General features: G+C 43.5%; 2 protein-coding genes and 1 pseudogene across 3 annotated transcripts; 2 read left to right on the top strand and 1 right to left on the bottom strand.

Annotated features, from left to right (window-relative positions):
• Positions 1–250: 250 nt before the first annotated feature.
• LOC120655048 lies at positions 251–6,556 on the bottom strand (annotated as a pseudogene). Its single transcript, XR_005667285.1, has 7 exons — positions 5,967–6,556; positions 4,567–4,702; positions 3,673–3,754; positions 2,488–2,663; positions 1,748–1,885; positions 1,515–1,654; positions 251–915 (listed from the first exon to the last, which is right to left on the bottom strand). The product of XR_005667285.1 is annotated as a serine-threonine kinase receptor-associated protein-like (transcript).
• A 1,554-nt stretch (positions 6,557–8,110) lies between these two features.
• On the top strand, positions 8,111–11,988 carry LOC120655046 (26S proteasome regulatory subunit 8 homolog A). Its single transcript, XM_039932770.1, has 9 exons — positions 8,111–8,439; positions 9,116–9,213; positions 9,568–9,792; positions 9,866–9,928; positions 10,008–10,171; positions 10,314–10,470; positions 10,568–10,666; positions 10,754–10,864; positions 11,516–11,988. The coding sequence occupies exons 1-9, from the start codon at positions 8,229–8,231 to the stop codon at positions 11,654–11,656; spliced, it is 1,269 nt and encodes a 422-aa protein (XP_039788704.1). The 5' UTR covers positions 8,111–8,228; the 3' UTR covers positions 11,657–11,988.
• Positions 11,989–15,130: 3,142 nt separating this feature from the next.
• Positions 15,131–16,691, top strand: LOC120655045. Its single transcript, XM_039932769.1, has 3 exons — positions 15,131–15,318; positions 15,403–15,903; positions 15,978–16,691. Exons 1-3 carry the CDS (start codon positions 15,237–15,239, stop codon positions 16,508–16,510), a joined length of 1,116 nt encoding a protein of 371 aa, XP_039788703.1. The 5' UTR covers positions 15,131–15,236; the 3' UTR covers positions 16,511–16,691.
• Positions 16,692–20,897: the final 4,206 nt, after the last annotated feature.

The raw sequence follows: 20,897 nt of genomic DNA, 5'->3' as shown, positions 1-20,897 counted from the left end.
AGACTTCTTCCTTTTTCAAAATGTTCATGAATATTTTTCAAAACATTCAGAAACATGTAACAATATCAGTTTTGATATAAAAATACAAATAGAGGTAAAATGATCTTTTCACTTGGCTGCTAACACCGTTAACTCCAAAAACTAATGGAAGGGCCAGATTAGGGAGAAAATGAAGTTAAGGGATTATATAGGGAAGTTTTGAAGAAAAAGAAAGGCTAAAAAAGAAAAAGCTAAGTTTAAAAGGACCATATAGGAAATTCTCTTTATTGTTTCCAAGTTTCCATCTAGCAGGTAGTTTCCACACGGGCCAGCTACATGCATCAGCTAGAAGTAGAGATCAAACGTCTTCCGGCGTGGCTTGTTTGGCAAGCCGACCCGACCCAACGACCAGAAGAGATACGAACGCAGATTGCGTTAACAAGGTACGTACAAAAGACATTGGTCAATTTCAACTTGCTCATCTTTCAGTGAGAGAAGAGAAGAGAAAGAGAACTGTCCCGGCTGTGTACTGCATGCAACTGGAGTTAGGGGACACCCCCAAACACCCCCACCCAAAATTTCACCATATCGTCCCGGTGCTGCTACATGAAACCCACCCATACTACAACAGAGACCACCCCCCGCAGAGCATTCGACAACAGCAGTCTCCCAGCAAGCATCGCCAGCGCGAAGTGGTGCATCACGACCCCTCTGCCTGCCCGTCCTTGGGAATGTGGAAGCCCTCAATCTTGCGCGTGACGTCATTTACCGCAACCTTCATCTTCCCGTTTGCGTTTGCCGCCTCCTGCTCTTCGCTGCTAGCTGGGCCCAGCTGCCAGATTCGGATGGTGCCATCTTCCGACCCTGACGCATAAGATTCGCCAACTGGGGAGAATCGGACGCAGTGGACAGGGCCATGGTGTCCCTTGTTACATGCTGTTTTCAAAGGAACACAACCATAAGTTTGATGGGAATAGTTACAATAATGATTGCAATAGAATGTTCTATAGATTCTTCCATCACATTCCTCAACTACTTCAAATGAGTGCAAACAACTTGAGATTTAAATCTACACGTGTGAATGACCATAAAAAGAAACATAACCTATATGTGAAACAGCAATAGTTGCTTGACCACAGCTGTGAAGCAGGTAGACTCCAGAAACAAACTTCTTATTTTCGAAACACCTTATAAAAAAATCATAACGTAAACTGTACTAAGACCTACTATCAACTGGCTCTGATTGAAAAAGGAGAACCAAAAAGAAAAGGAAAAAAGAGGCTGGGCTCCAAGCAGAATTCCAACCACTCTTAAATAAAGAAAATAATAATGGACAAAAGAACTAAAGATTTGTCATGATGTGGAACATCAAGCATGCTTTCATTGAATGTGACAACCTTATGTTATTAATTAAAACCAAAAAAAGGCTGGAAAATGAAAAATTACGGGAAGTAAATTCTGAAAGAAGTTGCAGGTAAGATGAGAAAGAGCTATCATATCATTTCTACGAAATTTGTTGAAACAAATTAATGTACCTAATTCTTCTCCAGTGAAGAAATCGAATACACGAACCCACATGTCTTCTCCACCAGTGACAAATTTATTCCCATACTTTGGTTCAAGAGAAGCCGACTCTACTGCACATGGCATATTGTAGCTCTTAACAAGTCCATAGCTGCAGAATAACAAGAAACATTATGTAAGCAAGAAAGCTAAGTAGCCAACGCATCTCTCGGCATTGCTAATGTAAGATACAGAAATGTCTTACTGATTTGCATCCCAGAACTTCACACTTGAGCCATCAGTTGTCGTGATAAACCGACCATCTTAGCTTACTTCCGCGCTGGTCACAGGTGACTTGGTTTCAAGTGTTTGAACAATTTTTCCACTCCTTACATCCCATAATCTGTTTAGAGGCGGTGCCAATTAATCAAGAAGAACAAAAACACATATCTTAAATTCAACACTTGTTTTGACAAGGTACTAAAGGAATAGTTCAGCTTACTGATGTATAAAATTATATTAATCAGAGTTGATCAAAAAGTGCAGGTATGTTTGATGTTTCTAGGAACCTTTAAATGGTAAATAGTTAATTTTAACTCAGATTCCTATACTCAAAACACAGGTTTGGCAGATGCATATGTCCAAACTTATTTGCATGTTGACAGACTTTCGACTGTGCGATACTTCAGATGCAGGCTTTGCAACTAAAGATTAGAGAGAGAATCAGGGTTTGCTTTCCATGGAATTTTCTTTAGTGCAAACATCTAATGATTGGTCAAATGAAATGATTTTGTAAAAGGTGAATTGTGATTGTTACATTTGTGTTCGCAAACAGAATCCAACCCCACAGAACAGCCAATCATGCCGGGCTTTCTGAATAGCCGTTCAGCATGCCTATTTTGTATATAAAATCAATTTCTACATGGCAGCACTAATCACAATAGAAAAGACAAAGGGAAAATCTATAGCTAAAAATTAATATAGTTAATGTAAATCCAGACAAACCTCACACCACCCATATCCGTGCAGGAACTTAGTATAGTTTGGTCACTATGAAGCCAAGTGACAGTTCTGACAGAACCAGGTGATTTCTCAATTTCTCTTGGAGCTGCATCCGGACGGTTCAAATCATATATGCGCAAAATCTTCTCAAAACCTCCAGTAAGTAACATGTGGGTATCCTGAAGAAACATTAGTGTTTTAGATGAGGTTTATGCATGCAGAAGAACTCCTGGAGTTAATGGGGGGAAACTTATAGCCAAGCTTAAGGAGACAATTATGTAGGGATTTAAAGAAGTTTAAAGTGACCTGCTGGGTAACTTTCTAGAATTATTTTCAAGATGGGCACTTCTAGATCTTTTCTCAAAAGTAAGGTAACTGGCTTGAGAATAAACCGTATACAGAATTTCAGACTAGACAATGTAAGTCGATCTTGTACAGTCAAATTTCAGAAGGCACCTAATTGATGAAGTAGTTAAACATGAATAATAAAAGTACATATACCCAAAGAAAGAGAAGATGGATAATCTAACACCCTGCTAAGTTAGGAAATTCCAACTCGAACCACATGAGAGGCGAATCAAATAAGGAGCTAAATGGAAAGGAAACTGTACATTACCTTAGAACATAAGATTGAAAATGTACTACATAAACTTACTTGCATGTACTGAGAGTTTAGTTAGGAGGACAATGCTTTGAAAGTCTGTGGGTAACTTCAAAGTATAATATCAACTAAGCCAGTTTTAAAGAACTTGTGATGATCAGATCAGGGATGTTCACATCAGCAATTCAACAAGATGCTAATTTAAGGTCAATCTAGAAGCAGTAATTGCATGTGCTGAACTGCTGATAAACTTTTAGGCGCAACTATAGTGTTTATGAACACTTCCAGCCAATGCTCGCATAAATCCTCAATCCTAGTAACCCATGCAACTAAACGAGAGTTAAGAGGACAGTTATTTATGCCATAATCAATAACTATACGATCAGTCAGACGCTAAATGTTTAGAAGCCAAAAATAATGCAGATAATCACCATCATACTCAGCCAAGGAAAAATAAACATGAATCACTAGGGGGAAAAAAGAACTGACAGAATGAAGCGATAAAAAGGGCAATAACAGAAGCTGATGGAAGGATTTGGTTAAGAGAAAGAAACATGCATAATGCTTTAATATGGTTAGAGCATAACCTCAGAAAAAGCACATGCACGGACAATGTGCTTGTGTTCGAAGGAGTGGAGCACATCGCCTGTTAGTGCATCCCAAATTTTTCTGAAAGAAAGAGATATAATCAACAACCTATTCCCAAAAATGGAACCATAACACCCTAGGTCATCATGTGGAAACTGAACTTGCATGCCATTCATGTAAACAATCCAGTATAGTTTGGACATTCCATTTTTCCATTCAGGTAGCTAGCGCCTAGCGGAAAATCCATCCAGTCAATATATTATCCTAATTCTAGTCCAAATCATCCATTCAAGGAGCTTATAACATGTTTATTGGTAGCTCTTATTTCTCGTAATTTGTTAGAATCATATTTGCTTTTGGATAGCAGTTATTAGCGACCAAATTCCGAGATAGATAACAATGAACAAATGTAATGAAAGTTCAACCAAGTTGAGTGATATACTGAAATCAAATCAGGACATCTAATTTCTTTTGGTGCATATTCTTAAAACATCAGGTACTAAGTAAATAAAGACCACCATAAACATTATTTTTTTAAAGCTCACCATAAACATATTACCAACAAAATCCATCAACACTTCGCTAGCAGCCAGGCATATAATGGAACGAAACTGATTTAAGCAAGCCATAAAAGGTGCTGTAACCTGTCTTATTGACAATAGCTTTAGGTTTGCTCCATGAAAACTGCAACATATATTATATGTCTGTTTACCAAGCCATCACAACATATAACATGCCAACATTATTGTATCAGTAACACAGCCAAATTGAGATAACATGACAATTATTTCAGCCAGAGATTGGTAAGCAGATGGTCAATTCAGATGGGTAACTCCTACAGAAGGATTATACTCAAGGTAACACTGAGAGGACTTTGAGGGTGAGAACCATACGCTGAAAAGTCAGCGGAACCAGAGGCAGCACGCAGAGCATTGGTGTCAAGACAAGCGCTCCAAACAGCACCTTTGTGGCCTTGAAATGTCCCAATCCAATCTCCAGTCTCACCATTGCGAAGCATTGGATTTGAGTCTGAAACAAAACCATGTTATCAATATCAACACTATAGTGAACAAGGAACATTAATCCGGCAATAAATTGAAGCTCACACAGTGCACATTGTAATCAATGTCATTGGCCGTGGTAATGTATTTGGCATGCAGAATCTTCCCAGAATTTATAACTTGGTTCACTAGAAAAGAGCTACCGAATAGATCATAGATTTTTTGAAGGTAATTAATGCTAAAAGCTATCAGGAATTGAACATTTAGCTAAACCAATAGTTATTATAGATAGTGCTCCCGACAAGGAATCTAAATTTAAACAAAGGCAAGAAGCATAAGCACATGAATACTTATTTGTCCAAAGGAACTGTTCCATGATCAACAACTCTAGTGTCTGAACATTAGCAGGAAAGATAAGATACAACAACTCAATTCTGCTTTGTTAAATCCGCTCCTGAAACACTGACTATTGTGGGAAGGTAGCAAACAGCTAGTGTATCTCATTTTTCAGTGAATCAAGGGCTTATTTTGAATTCGAACGCATTTTTGATGCATTATGTATAACATATTCTGGAGGTAGATTCGAATTTCAGATCACTGAACTACTTATTGAACATCAGGAGTATTGAAAGCTTGATGATTCACCTGACATTCCAAACAGCAACTGCTGGAAACTACATTAAACCAGAATGTGTAACCATAACCAATCCAAATCCAGATTATGAAGGATGTTCGTGTGGTGGTGGCCAAGGCAGCTGGGATGTTGAGAAGATGGAGTCTACTGTGCAGAGAGCAAGATCGGTCGCGGCTGGAGCAAGTCATTGGGAAGCTGGAATCCAAGGTGACAGAGCCACCAAGACTCATGGATGGGACACCAGATACAACCTCACTGATGGCAACAAGCTGGGGTCCTCCTTCGACAGACCTGGACGAGGTTTCGTGGAACATTGGCGCAAGACGGTCTGAGATGAATGAGAGCTTGAGCTCTATACATGTTTCTGTGAACCTTGTTTCTGATGGCAGGCGTGCCAAAGTACGCTGAACTGAATGCTAGAAACTTTGCGTTTTATCTCCTTTGGAAATAAATCCAGATTATGAACCAGATTTTTCTATGCCATTTGAGCTAGTAACTGATTGCTGTGCTATTATTACAAACTGTACTTTTCGCATCAGGCACCATCGATCATAATCAATTAATCATCATGCAATTCATATTCCACAATTATAACAAACTCACAGCCACTCTAAGAATCTAAATCAAGCAACAGGTGACGGGTTCAGGGATGACGCACCCTTGCTGGCGCTGATGAGGAAGTAGCCGTCGGGCGTGACGGGGCTGTAGAAAAGGTCCACGACCGGCCGGGAGTGGCCGTGGCACACCAGCGGCACCGCCACCTTCTTCTTGTCCATCCCTCCGCCGCCCGGGGATACTAACCCTAGCTTCAAGGCCTCCCTGCCACCGCGCAAAACCTAAACCAGCGCGGCGCTCTAGACCTAGCGCCGAGCAAAAAAAAAAAAAAGGGTGGGGGGGGGGGGGGGGGGGGAGGATTGGGGTCCGCGCGGGATTGGATGATGCGGATCTTTGGTTTGATATGTACACAGAAATTACTCCTGGGTAGTGATGGTGAGATAAATTACAGCGACGGGATGGACGGAGACCTACGGATCGAGGGGCTAAGCTAGCTAGATGAAATCGGCGAGTGGGACAAGAGGTGAGGATGGATTTTTTTTAATCTCGAGCTGTGTCGGGGTCGCCGGCTCGCAGCTCCGGCGGCCACCGTGGGTGCCTGCGTCGACCACGAAAGCGGCGGCGGTACGGAAACTTGGGTGGCTGCCGGGAATCCGGGATGAGGGCGTTGACGCGTTGTGCTGTGTTCAAATGAACGCAGCAAAAAATGTGGAAAATTTCGGTGCATATAGCAAAGAAAAAGGATTTCGGTTTTCCTCATCATGCTGTAAAATGCGTAAAATGATCTAATTTTGATAGGAATAGATAATATATTATTACTACTACTATTTTTTTGAAGTAATATTACTACAACTATTATTATGTTTGTACTTTTGGGTTTTATAAGCATAGTGCCCGTGGTGCCTACGAGTAATATAATAGATTTACATAATATCATTAACAAAGTAATATCATCAACTTTGTGCTCATTCACTCCGTGTACTGTCCGTGTTGTGGTCATGCAAGGTATTGATTGTCCGGAATTCGATTGAGATTCCGATTGATTTATCCGGATTCGAGTTAGGATTTTGATTCATGAAAACTAATTCAACTCGTATACGAGATAAACTAAAGGCCCACCTGGCACTTACACAAGTCGGACCAAAACCAAAAATTTAGGTGAAAATATTACTCGCTTTAGTAATAAGTATAAAAAAATTTAAGTGAAAATATTACTCGCTATAGTAATAGATATAGATATGGTCGCTTTTAAATAGAAAAAGTTACATACTGTGATAGTTGGTTTTACTATGAATAAACTAATACTACCTCCGTATCTTTCTAGATGTCGATTCAGACCAAATAAGTGTACTAAAATAAACTAAAATTTTATGTCCTAACGACATCTAAAAAGATATGGAGGGAGTATCACTTTATGTTGTCAATTTTTATTTTTTTTATCGTATATGGTCAAAGCATAAAAGATTTGATTTAGCGAAAACATAAAAATAGGTATATTCTGGAACAGCGGTAGTACTACTTTGATAACAAAAAACTTAAACATGTATTGTTATTGTAATATATATTACAAAGGCGAAAGATCTAACAATCAATTTAGTTTCTACCCTTCTCTAATATTTTGATTTGGCTATATTTCATGCTTGGAGATACTTTCTCTCCCACAGAATATATAATAATGATGATGTTTCAAAAATATATAACGATGAACTTTTTAAGTAACTCAGGTAACAATATAAAATCTTTTTTTTTTGCGGGTGAAAAATTAAGTCTTTGATGGATTGCTTGTCTGAACTTCTTTGATGTGGTAGGAGGCACTTGAGATAGCGACGAAACAAAGTATTACGAACAGAAAGAATAGTGGGGATATCACTAACTGCGAAAAGAAGAATAATCAAATCAGTGACATGCCGGGTTATGGATCCAGGAGTACGTAAGATGAGGATTGTAATCTTTCAATGAAAATCTACTATCACAACCTGATATATATAGGTGGGCATATTTATAAATTACCATTTTATTTTTATTTGTATTTTAAGGACTATAACTATTACAGAAAATCTTGTTCAACGGATTTTGACAAATTTACGGTTTTCACGTATCAGTGGAAATTTTAAAGAGAAACAGTTCCAGAAGACGAGTCGGGGTGTTTTATCTGGCGAGTTCCGAGTTCCTACTTCGAGTCCGAGAAGGCACGGCCAACTCTATAGACCCAAGCCGGGCACGGCCACCTCTATAAACCCAAGCGCCGACCAGGCCCCAGACCCAACCCAACTAGCAAACCCACCACTTCTGCATCCGGGCCGAAACCTTTCCTCGAACGCAAGAAAGAAGAACCCCCCCGCACCGACCCACCCCCGAGCCGGCGATGGCGACGGTGGCGATGGACATCTCGAAGCCCACGCCGGCGGCGTCCGGCGACGAGGCCGCGGCAGCGGCGAAGGGGAGGAGCAGCGGCGGAGGCGAGGGCCTCCGCCAGTACTACCTGCAGCACATCCACGACCTGCAGCTCCAGATCCGGCAGAAGACCCACAACCTCAACCGCCTCGAGGCCCAGCGCAACGACCTCAACTCCCGAGGTGACCTTTCTGCTCGATTCCGCTCGCCCCCGAACCCTAGTATCGATGTGCCTCCCGGCCGCGCAGACTGGTGGGGCTGGTACCTATCGCGTTAGCGGAAACCCTAGCTTCAGCTTTGTATGAGTTCTAGCCAAAGGCGTGAATTTTATACTTCTAGTTACTAAGGTTCATCGAGCTGAAATGCTTTTGTCAAATTATCCGATCTCCGAAAGATGGCCTGTTGATTACTAATTAGTGTGTTAATCGACTGAAGCTTTAGCTCCAGATGGATTTCCTTAGATGTTCGATTGCTTAAGCACAAGGCTGACTAATAGTGATAAGTTCAGTTCTGGGGTTGTTAGGAGAACATGTCACACTGGTTTTTTACTCCTGAGATTATCCATTATTATCCAACACCTACCATTAGTTGATATGTTAAAGTCGTGGTATTGTGGTCGTGTAATGTATGGTAATATAAACTAAATTTACCTCTAGTGGAGCACTTGCAATGTGAAATTAATGAAAGGATAGCAGCAAGTATTCGAATACTGGCTTGCACGGTTGTACTGTGAATCTGTGATGCTTTTCGTTAGGACGGATTAACTCCTGTCTCTGTTTCAGGAGCAGCACACCTACTGCTTAATTTGCGTTATATTTTCCATTCTCTAAATTTGGCCTTGCAATTTTAATTTTGCAGTTAGAATGCTCAGGGAAGAGCTGCAGTTGCTTCAAGAGCCTGGATCATATGTTGGTGAGGTGGTGAAGGTCATGGGCAAATCAAAGGTTCTGGTGAAGGTAATTTTTTCCTGTTTAACAACCAGTAGTCCAGTTGAACAATATTTTTATGGTTTCCAGATTACATCTTAATTGAGTAGCAACTGAAAATTCTTTATTTACTTATGGCCAACTTGCATAATTGAAATGTTTTGTAACTCCTTGTATGCCATATATGCTTTTTTGTTGTTGTTTCAATAATATGGCAAAGCTCATATGAGCTGAATTTATTGCTTTGGCTGTTTGGATGTTCTAGTTGCCTAGTTGTTTCTAGTTTTCATCTTGTTGTTGGACTCCTGGTCTGAGAGCTCTAAACTGGAGTTCGAACTTCCTGGTTATTGAAGTGATATTAACTTTCTAAATGCAATCGCACAGGTGCACCCAGAAGGCAAATATGTTGTGGATATTGATAAGAGCATTGATATTACGAAGATCACACCTTCAACAAGAGTTGCTCTTCGAAATGACAGCTATATGCTCCATCTGATCCTGCCAAGCAAAGTTGATCCATTGGTCAACCTCATGAAGGTTGAGAAGGTTCCTGATTCTACTTATGATATGATTGGAGGCCTTGACCAGCAAATTAAAGAGATCAAAGAGGTTTGTTTTGAAGTTCAATGTGCTATGTATGAATCAAAATATGCACATTCTGATTTGTGAAGTCAACTTTCAGGTCATCGAGCTTCCAATCAAACATCCTGAGCTGTTTGAGAGCCTTGGAATTGCCCAGCCAAAGGTTCATTTCCTGAAGACCATGTTAGCTGATTTGAACTTTACATGGAAAGGAAGAGAGACTAATCTTATTTATTTTCCAGGGTGTCCTCCTTTATGGACCTCCAGGCACAGGAAAGACATTGCTGGCACGTGCAGTTGCTCATCACACTGATTGCACCTTCATCAGGGTTTCTGGTTCTGAGCTTGTTCAGAAGTATATTGGTGAGGGCTCCCGTATGGTTCGTGAACTATTCGTTATGGCCAGGTAGGCTGACTTTTTATTAACACTTCTTTTGTGTTACAGCTGAAACATTAGTTGTTTGTTTGAGTTGGATGCATAATTTTCCATATACATTTTCTGTTCTTATCTCTCAGTGTGGCCTTATTATCTAGTTAACTATTTGCAGGGAACACGCACCGTCCATTATATTTATGGACGAAATAGATTCTATTGGATCTGCTAGAATGGAGTCGGGAACTGGCAACGGTGATAGTGAAGTGCAGCGTACCATGCTTGAGCTTCTGAACCAGCTTGATGGTTTTGAAGCATCAAACAAAATTAAGGTATGCTTCACTTTTGGTTCCTGTGTGCTGAGTTTACTGATTTATAAATGAAATAGGGGAAGGTACATCTTTGTGATGTTTTAAACATTTGGTGCAGGTTCTGATGGCAACGAACAGAATCGACATCTTGGATCAAGCCCTTCTGAGGCCTGGTCGCATAGACAGGAAGATTGAATTTCCAAATCCCAATGAGGATGTATGTTCTACTGATCTGTCTGTAACGCCTGTTGATTTTGCATGATTACTTGTGCTGACCAGGGTGCTTAATCCTTTTCCCTTGCAGTCACGTTTCGATATCTTGAAGATTCATTCAAGAAAAATGAACTTGATGCGTGGTATTGATTTGAAAAAGATCGCAGGGAAGATGAATGGAGCCTCAGGAGCTGAGCTGAAGGTTGGTTTAATCTAGACTTGCATCTCATGAACTATGTGCAACCTCTTATTCAATTTCTTTGTTTCGTTACTTTACCTGTCCATCCATTTAAGCAGAGAATTATCTTTTAGGCATCATTTTAGTAACAGCACTGAATCATCATGCAAGCATACTCATGATTATAGACTTGAGAGTTCAGAAAGCATGCTCGCAATCTCTAGCTGATGCATCTGGGACCCCTCATACATCAAAGTTCCATTCCATTAGTTTAGTGTACTTAATCACCATCGGTATGAGTTCAAGAATCTAAAGAGTTTGTTAGCTATGTGGTTTTATTTGAGCCTTTTGTACAGCATTGGCTCATTGAAATGTTTGCACTACAATAATCATAAGATCCATAAAAAATTGAATCAGAATGAAGTTTAGTTTAACCTTAGATATTCTTGTGACAAGTCAATCAAATCCATATAACTTGATCATAACTAATGTTTGTACTAGAAATTTTTTAAGATACCTTCAGTTCTAACTGGGAATGGCAAGCATGCTTATGACCTCAACCTATGTGATCTTATAGTTCATGAGTCCATTGCCGCGTGTTTCAGTTGCTCAATTTGTTTGGTGCACCTTCCGCCGATGCAAAGTGACTCAATCTCTTCCCTTCTTTTTGTTCAGGCGGTCTGCACAGAAGCTGGCATGTTTGCCCTTCGTGAGAGAAGGGTACACGTTACACAGGAGGACTTCGAAATGGCGGTCGCTAAGGTGATGAAGAAAGACACGGAGAAGAACATGTCCCTGCGCAAGCTCTGGAAGTGAGGTTCATGCCAGAGATGTCCCACAACCTTCACAGCCTCGCCAAAGCTCGCTCCTTCATATCCCGAGCTTTTTCCGCCTTGCCATAGCAGTGGAATGGTCACAGCATGCTCCGGACCTTCACCATGTGTTTTTTTCTTTAACTTTATGCCGTGCATGCATATGTTTAAAGTTTTCTGATAACAGATGTAGTATGTTGTTGCAAAGTTAAAATTTATGGATGGATCAGCTAGATACAGGATAATGCATTGTTCGCTCGTGATGTACCACGTTACAATGCCTACTTGGTTTGCAGTTTGCCGGCCCACTCGTAATCTGGTCTGGTTATCCATGGATGTTTTTGTCTTCGGATGGTGCCAAGTGGCACCCATATGTTTGTGAATATGCGTAGACACCATGTCCTGATCCATTCCATATTTCCATCTGGCCCCTGCGCCATGGTAGCTGAAATCTAGCATTTGCACCCCTGAATTTAGTCTGCAGCGTGTCACCATGTCAGGATAATGCCTTTGTGAAACTATTTATCAGTCTGGAATCAGATTACCTGTTTTTAACGTGTCACTACGGATAAGGAGATGCCGCTGGGCAAAATTGTAACAAAGTGATCATGAAATAAACATCGTAGCTGTAGAGCACCTGTGCGGCTGTGCCGCTGTGCATACTGTATCCAGCTAGACATTGGTAGCTGATTTCTATTCTTTTCTTTTTTTTTGATCGTATTGGTAGCTGATTTCTAGCAGCCTAGCAGGATGTCAGGAACCAGAACCTGAGCCACCAACATGTATTTTCAACAGAATCTGAAATGTGAAATAGACAAATAGTCAGAGAAGCTGCACCTACCCAATTGTATTCAGAAAATTGCCTGAGCATATCATTCATTAACAGGGTAGCTATGAGAAGCAACTGATAAGTGCCGAGTAAAATTCAGAATGGACAAGGACATGATTACTGGTAGAGTTCATTTTTGAGAAGGAAAGCGGAAGTACAGTCAGGACTACGTATAGCAGGTAGAGAGTGGAAGGGAGTAAGAGACACCACTGATTGGGCTGAACGCGATGCATGCACACCGCTCGCATGACCATAACAAAACAGGCAAGCCCTTCAAGCACCGAAGAGAGAGCTGAGACAGCACAGAAATTCAGATCCTTCAGGACAACAACATCTCGTGCTTGCCAGCATGGGCGCAATCCATACCTATCCAACCATTCACGAATTGAATACTCTTTGTCTGATCCATTATGTCCAGGATTCATCCTGTACTCATATTTCATTCTCAGTTTCAGGGCAGGCTATCATGCATCTGCACTGTAGAAACGCGTACCCGCTTTATATCTAGTGCGTCCTCCTACCATCTGCAGACCGCCTTTACTCCTCTGCATTCAAGGGTCTGAACTTGCTGAGCAGAATCAAACAAATCAACGATGAAAACCTGAAGATCTTTATCTCATTGTAAAGTTGAACCTGCAAGGAGGGATAAAGAAGCTCCTTTACAAAGTAATCTTAACTCGACACTACTGAAATCAAGCTTGCATTCGCCATTCACACTGATCTCTACTGCAAAGCCCTGCAGCATGCGTTTCGTTGTACTCCATTTTCATGAAAATTTGGACCAGTAACAGCTCAAAGTGGTCATAAAATAGCAGTTAGCAGATTATTGCGAACTCGCAGCCCTGTCGGTGCAACCAGTCCCATAAAACTGAACAGCACGCATATCCGATTGGCTATCCGATTCGATCAACTCGTGGCCACTGAAAGTCTGAAACTGGGTGCGTGTATGCAGAGCAAGCAACGCTGCAGAAGTGGAGGGACACATGCCCACATGAGCACAGAAGTTTTAACATAAACGCCACATGCAAGTGCACATGCGATTGCCCAGCATCTGCCCCTCCGATCACCTCCAGGCACATGACAACCCCGGATGCGCTCACATGCAGGAACCCATCCGATACCGGGGGTCCCTGCATGCGTGGATGCCGACCTGTTGCGAGAGGGACCAGAGAAGAAGAATAATTTTTGCTGAATTCATCAGGGAGAGCAGGATGAGTCACTCATTGGGAGTAATGTCCTGAAGATAAGAGGACGATTCATATCCCCCGAGTAATTGCAGTGTAGTCTCTATCGTGCTCTGAATGTTTGGTATTTTGCAGTTGGAGAAAGAGTACTACTCTGACAGACAGCTTGTTAGGCTTCTAATCGAAGCCACGTCGACGCGATCAGTGGAGAGTTTGCAGAGGTTAAGCGAGATGAGATGGGCAGAGCTGAAAAAGATGAATGTTGACGGCATCACAGGATTGATCTGTGAGTACTGTATATGTAAATTTCAATGAAATCAAACAGTCGGTGGATGCAAGGAGAACAAAGGTCTTTGCCTCTTTCGGTCATCACGTGGAGCACTCATGACTGGCCAGAGGGCAAAGCTTCTGCTGATGACGTGCCAAAAGGGGAAAAAAATAACTTCTGCTACATAAAACGAGGGCAAAACTTTCATAGAATTTTGCTAATTTGAAATACTAAATGAAGTCTATTTACAAAACTTTTTGCACAGATTGGTTGTAAATCGCGAGACGAATCTAATGATGGTAATTAATTCATGATTAATTTATAATTAGCGGATGGTTACGGTAGCTTCACTGTTGCAAATCATGGATTAAGTAGGCACATTAAATTCGTCTCGCGATTTACAACTCATCCGTGCAAAAAAAATTTATAAATAGACTTCATTTAATATTCCATACATGTGTCCAAACATTCGATGTGATGTTTTTAGAGGAAAACTTTTGGGATCTAAACAACCCTCATCATACACAGAAGATTACGGGCAATGCTACGAACCGAGATCTCATCATATATGAGGATGTGTCCAAAAATAAGCCAGAAAGGCGTACCGATAAGCCAAGCTTTAATTCAGTTCCTGTATTCCATCAACTCATCCTCTCTTTGGATCTCATCTCATGCTTGCTCCATTATGATGCAGATGCGCTTCAGATCTACCTATCCAAGGCTTGGCATCTCCTATTAAAACATTCGTAACATTCGTAAGCATTCGTAACATGACAAAACCAAGCCCAAGAAGAGCATACCGACATGCTGATTTTTCTGACGGTTTGTCACTACTGATTCAGCTGCTCAAACATCAGGAAACTGATCCGGTTTTTCTTTCCCATTAAAATCAGAATAAGGTGGATGAATGCTTGCTCCATTTTGTAAGCTGTAAACCAGCTAACAAACCCTGCAAATTGATCGATTTGATCTAAAAAAAACAAGAAACGTTACTGACTGATCATGAGCATGGACTCATGTTCTTGACCCTGCCAGATCGTGAAGACCGCACGATGCAGGCTCTGACACAACTGAACCTGGCAAGTGGACAGTGGTAACGCCCCAGTGGCAGAACAGTAGATTAGTCCCAAATCGAGGTGCAGTCCGGGAGGCATGGTTCCACTCCATTTAAGCAGCGCGCCCTCCTCGCTCTGCTGCAGGCCGCCACATTGTTCGACCAGAACGACACGATCCAAAAGGGCGGCAGGGCCTGTTCGTCTCCTAGATCGAGAGGCATCTTTGGTTCCTTGCAAACCGGAGCAAGATGGGAAGGTCATCCATGGCTGGGCCGGCGATGCTTCTGCTGCTCTGCACAGTGTGCAGACTGGCGCTCGGAATTACTGACGGTAACTTGCTAATTTATTACTGCTATGAAGCTTTGATGATGATGATGCCATTTCTTGGCGTGATCTCTGATTGATTTTTGGCAGGGCTGCTCCCGAACGGCAACTTCGAGCGCGGGCCGGTGCCGTCGCAGCTGCGGGGGACGCGGGTGCTGGGCTCGTCGGCGATCCCGTCGTGGCAGACGTCGGGGTTCGTGGAGTACATCCCGTCGGGGAAGAAGCAGGGGGACATGCTGCTGGTGGTGCCGGAGGGCGCCTACGCCGTGCGGCTCGGGAACGAGGCGTCGATCCGACAGCGGCTCCGCGGCGCCGCCCGCGGCGCGCGCTACTCGCTGACGTTCAGCGCGGCGCGGACGTGCGCGCAGGCGGAGCAGCTCAACGTGTCGGCGTCCGGGCAGTCGGGCCTGCTGGCCATGCAGACCATGTACAGCAGCAACGGGTGGGACTCGTACGCCTGGGCCTGGGTCGCCGACGCTGGCGAGGTCGACGTCGTCATCCACAACCCCGGCGTCACCGAGGACCCCGCCTGCGGCCCGCTCATCGACTCCGTCGCCATCAAGACGCTCAACCCGCCGCGCCGCACGAACAGTAAGCTAAGACTCACCTGACCTGACAGCAACACGATCAATGACGATGACTCTGAACAATGTCGTGCGCGGCAGGGAACCTGGTGAAGAACGGCGACTTCGAGGAGGGCCCGTACATCATCCCGGGGACCAGGTGGGGCGTGCTGATCCCGTCGCGCGTGGTGGACGACCACTCGCCGCTGCCCGGGTGGATGGTGGAGTCGCTCAAGGCCGTCAAGTACATCGACGGCGGCAGCTTCGCGGTGCCGCGGGGGCGGCGCGCCGTGGAGCTGCTGGCGGGGAGGGAGAGCGCGGTGGCGCAGGTGATCCGCACCGTGCCGGGGCGGCGCTACGCGCTGTCCTTCACGGTGGGGGACGCCGGCAACGCCTGCCGCGGGTCGCTCATGGTGGAGGCCTACGCGGGGCGGGAGTCCACCAAGGTGGCGTACGAGTCGGCGGGGAAGGGCGGCGTGAAGCGCGCCGTGCTGCCGTTCCGCGCTGCCTCCGCGCGCACGCGCATCGTCTTCTTCAGCTCCTTCTACAGCACCAGGAGCGACGACCTCAGCTCGCTCTGCGGGCCCGTCCTCGACGACGTCGCCGTCGTCAGCGTGCGGGCGAAGCGCGGCTAGACACCAAGCAAGCCGGACCGAGGAGTCGTTCTTCTTGCTGTAAGCCTGTAATGCTGTTGTTATGGCGGTTATACTTGCCGGCAGCCTGTGTTAGCTGGCTGCTCGTTGGACGATAAAAAAAAATGTTCGAAACTAGGAGGTTCTCAAATTATAAATGGCCCTTCTTGTGTTCCATACTTCATACGGTCTGTCTCGTCGTTTTTGAGGGAAGAATGTTCCATGGAGCCTTTTTCTCTAAAAAAAGGGTTGTCAAGAGCTATGACTTCCAACTCATCCTTAGGATCAACTCGAATACGCAGGAGAGCTGCGCAATAAGTTAATAGAAGTTAACTTTACAATCCGCAGAACAAGAGAGCTCACACAACACAATAGGTACTAATCTAGTGCTAAGAAGGAATCAATACCCTCTAGGGCCAACCCTCAACCGTCGCAGTGTGGATCAGGGTTTGCAGAGGTCGAATCTGGGTTACTTTTCAACTTATAGTACAGGATTACAAATACTCGTATTTCGGGTTAGCTATTCTTTACACAACAGAGGAAGTGTTTTTTTTTCGATAGCGATGCAGTTCTGTCGACCTCAAGATCTATCAATCCAGCTTTTCCTAAGGTACTGATAAGAGTAGGATGTACATATTGCATACACACCATGCTCTGCACTATGTTTCAAGAAATAAAATACCATCGTTTTCATTTGGCGCTCGTAATGCTCGGTTGCGTGGGATATAGCTAGGCTCGTCTAACAAACAAGAGCAAATTTTGGTTGCCATCGAAACATTGAGGTATTCACTCGAATTCTCACGCAGCCACGTTTGCGTTTTTTTTTATTTTTGTATTTTTCAAAAAAAAATTTTACAGAAATATATTTTTGGTTTCAGATTTTACAGTTCTATACCCCTACCGCCCGGCAGAGAGGCGGTAGGGACCTATATGTAAATAAAAATAAATTTATTTTGCGTAGAGGTCCTTGGAGGGAGCCTGCCGCCCCCCTGCCGGACGGCAGGCCCCCTGCCGCCCCACCAGTTGGCGGCAGGCGGCCTGCCGCCCGGCAGGGGGCGGCAGGCTCCCTCCTCAAATATAAAACTCCGCCTCTTCCCTCTGCGCCCTCATTTTCTGCCCACGAGATCCAGAGAGGGGAGAGGGAGAGAGGAGGGGTGAGGGAGGTAAAAAAACCGGCGAAGCCCTGCAGGATTTTGGATCCGAACCGCAGGTAACCAATATTTCTCAACTTTGTCATTTCAGATTTTTTTTGTATGTTTAATTTTATGATTAGTATTTTTTATTATTGTAAGCACTTAGGGTTCGGATTAGTGGTTATAATTGAAGGCATAGTATATTTGTAGATATTAGATTAATTAAAATAAAGTCTTTGCATGGCCAGATATGTCGAGCAAAGTGTCATTTCAAGTTCATTACGGTGACTTCTATAGAATTACTCATGATTCCTATGGAGTAAATCTATCAGCATTGGAAAGAAGACAGTGCAGTCTAGATAAACCCCTAGAGAGGAGTTTTGAGTCCATACGGAAATGTCTTCACAAGATGTTCAATGTGAATCCAAAGACTCATTTGCTTACGGTTCATACCTTGACTTCCTGAGAAGCTAATGGGGATTTCTGGGAGTTGACGCATATAAGTAGTACGGAAGAATGGCAACATTACATGCACGCAGCTCTTGAAAGTGGGTGGCCTCTCGCAATGGTAATTCAGATTCACCAGAAGACCGCTGATTTAGGTGAAGGGTCAACACACACAATATCTGACTGCAATGAAGAGATGGATGAGGATAAAGAAGAAGAGAAGATGCAAGCTCCAGAACCAGAACCAGAACCACAAGGTTTAGCAGATGAAGGCGAGCGGATACCTAGAATTGTGGAGGACATGGAGAAAGAAGACCAGGATGCACAAATAATAGAGCAATGTGGGGACTCATCGGACGATGAGGACGATTAGCGCTTCCCAGTGTTAGGTGAATGGCGTAAAGAGGGTTTTGGTAATCCAGTGGTACAAGATATTAGATGTCCGGAGTTTGAATACAGAGTGAATGAGGTCATACAAGGGGCAAAGTATCTTACCATTGAGGATGTGAAGGATGCTGTGAAGCTCTGGGCTGTATCTCTGAGGAAGGAATTCATAGTACTGAAGTCTAGCAGCAAAGAATACGAGGTGAGGTGTGCAGATATAGACTGTACATGGCGAGTGCATGCATACAAGGGAAAGTTCAAGACACATTGGGAATGTTCAATTGTTACACCACATACTTGTAGATTGACAGGTGTTGTGGGACATCATCGTAATATCACATCAACTTTCGTGGCTAAGAAGATGTATGGGGTGATTCTTGACAAAATGGATTATGAACCTGCATTGATAATTAGGGACATTGAACAGAATTTCCAGTATGTGATCAGCTATGCAAAGGCTTGGCGGGCTAAACAAAAAGTATTTGAGATAAGGTTTGGCACTTATGAAGCATCATATGACAACCTACCTCGTATGCTTGAAGCTATTGTGCACAGAAATCCTTGAAGTGCTTTTGATACATACAGTGTACCGAGCTTGTCAGGGGGGCCAAGTATTCTGCTACGAGCTTTCTTCTGCATTGGAGCATGTGTGAGGGCATTCATTTACTGACTTCCTATTCTGTGTATTGACGGCACTTTCCTGACAGGGAAATATAAGGGAACAATATTGACGGCAATCGGAATTGATTGCAACAAGCAGATAGTTCCCATCGCCTTTGCCTTTGTTGAGAATGAGAACACAGAAAGCTGGTACTGGTTTCTTGAACGTCTGAAGATTCACGTTGTTGCTGGAAGGCCTAATGTTTGCCTTATCAGTGATAGGCATGCAGGTCTACTTGCAGCTATAAGGCAGCTCCAAGAAGGTAATCAATCTTCACCTCCTATATGGCCAGATGTTGTCAATAGGTGGTGTGTGAGGCATATGGCTGCTAACTTTTATGAGCGGTTCAAGAATAAGGATCTGATGAATTTGTTTAAGCGATTGTGCACTCAGAATCAGCAGAGGAAGTTTGATGCTTTGTGGGGTATAATTGATGACATGAGCGCTGAATTGCTTAAGAGCCAGGCCTCATTATCTAGCAGGAGACGTTCTACAGATTCATTAGTTGGACATGCTAAGCCATTTTCACAGTGGATTGATGGTGCGCCTAAAGAGAAGTGGTCACTTCTGTATGACACAGATGGGAGACGTTATGGGATCGAGACGACCAACCATGCTGAATGTTACAATATGGTAATGCGTCGTGTTCGTGGATTTCCTCTTGTTGGCATTGTTGAGTTCATCATGTATGGATGTATAAGGTATTTTCGGGAGCGATACGCATCAGCCGCTCCCTTACTTAATGATCCAGGAGTGTATTTTTGCAGAAGGGTCAATGAGTACATGGAGAAAAAAATTGAAAAGGCTCGATTTCACTCAGTCATATCGATGGGTACAAAGGAGCAAAGATTTGAGGTATCATGCAGGGACAGGACCGGACAGGGTGTCCGCAGACAAAGGGTAATTCAAGAAGTTTTGATAACCATTGACGGGAGGGTATTCTGCCGATGTCAGAAGCCAAAGGTGCATCACTTACCATGCTCCCATGTCATCGCGGCTTGTTCTGTATTTGGGTTAGATGCTGCGTCCTATGTTTCTCAATATTTCACAAAAGAAGCCGCATCACAGACTTGGTGTCATGAGATATACGGCATCGGTATTCTAGGCCCATTCACTCAAAAAAAATCCCCATCCAATGCTCATCCCTGATGCAGCTACGAAGCGGGCCATAGGCCGACGGCAGACACGTCGGATCCGGAACGGAATGGACGAGTCCGATGCTGGAAAGAAGAAAAAACGTTGCAACTTGTGTGGAGCGGACGGTCACACTTACAAGAAGTGCCCACAGCTTTCAGTACCCACTGCTGCTGCCGAGGCTGGACCTTCCGGGAATCCGATGGATGGATCGGCTCCACCTACAAGAATTCGCCGCATCTAGTTGTGCACGTAACAGCTTGCAATGTATTTGTGTGTACGAAACTAAGTATATTATGTATTTGTCTCGAATTTGGTTGTAACGAATGAAACCTTCAATGTAATATGTTATGTGGTTTAATGAAGGACAAGTTAGGTGTGGTAGGAGTTAGCGGCCGAGATCCTACCGACGATGATGATGACTACACGCTCGAATAGCTCAAAATAGGAACCATAGTGTATCTAGCTGTGAGTACGAGATTACAAGTTGCCACTGCTCAGCACGGCGATCACGGGTTTCCCAAATGTCGCATTCTTTGCCCAAACATACGTGACAAAAGACGACAACCCAATAGCAGTGCCCTTCCACCATTTCAAAAAGATGTGACAACACGTCAACCATACCAGCTCA

This window comes from Panicum virgatum, chromosome 1N (genome assembly GCF_016808335.1).
Source record: "Panicum virgatum strain AP13 chromosome 1N, P.virgatum_v5, whole genome shotgun sequence".
Lineage (NCBI taxonomy): Eukaryota > Viridiplantae > Streptophyta > Magnoliopsida > Poales > Poaceae > Panicum > Panicum virgatum.
Note: the sequence above shows the minus strand (reverse complement) of the source record. Positions and strands in the feature narration are given on the sequence as shown.

Bases quoted from the DNA above. Each gene is read 5' to 3' on its own strand.
- LOC120655046 (XM_039932770.1), top strand. From the start codon at position 8,229: ATGGCGACGGTGGCGATGGACATCTCGAAGCCCACGCCGGCGGCGTCC. The intron at 9,793-9,865 runs GTTTGTTTTGAA...GTCAACTTTCAG, and splicing joins AAATTAAAGAGATCAAAGAG to GTCATCGAGCTTCCAATCAA. The intron at 10,865-11,515 runs GTTGGTTTAATC...CTTTTTGTTCAG, and splicing joins CCTCAGGAGCTGAGCTGAAG to GCGGTCTGCACAGAAGCTGG.
- LOC120655045 (XM_039932769.1), top strand. From the start codon at position 15,237: ATGGGAAGGTCATCCATGGCTGGGCCGGCGATGCTTCTGCTGCTCTGC. The intron at 15,319-15,402 runs GTAACTTGCTAA...GATTTTTGGCAG, and splicing joins GGCGCTCGGAATTACTGACG to GGCTGCTCCCGAACGGCAAC. The intron at 15,904-15,977 runs GTAAGCTAAGAC...CGTGCGCGGCAG, and splicing joins CCCGCCGCGCCGCACGAACA to GGAACCTGGTGAAGAACGGC.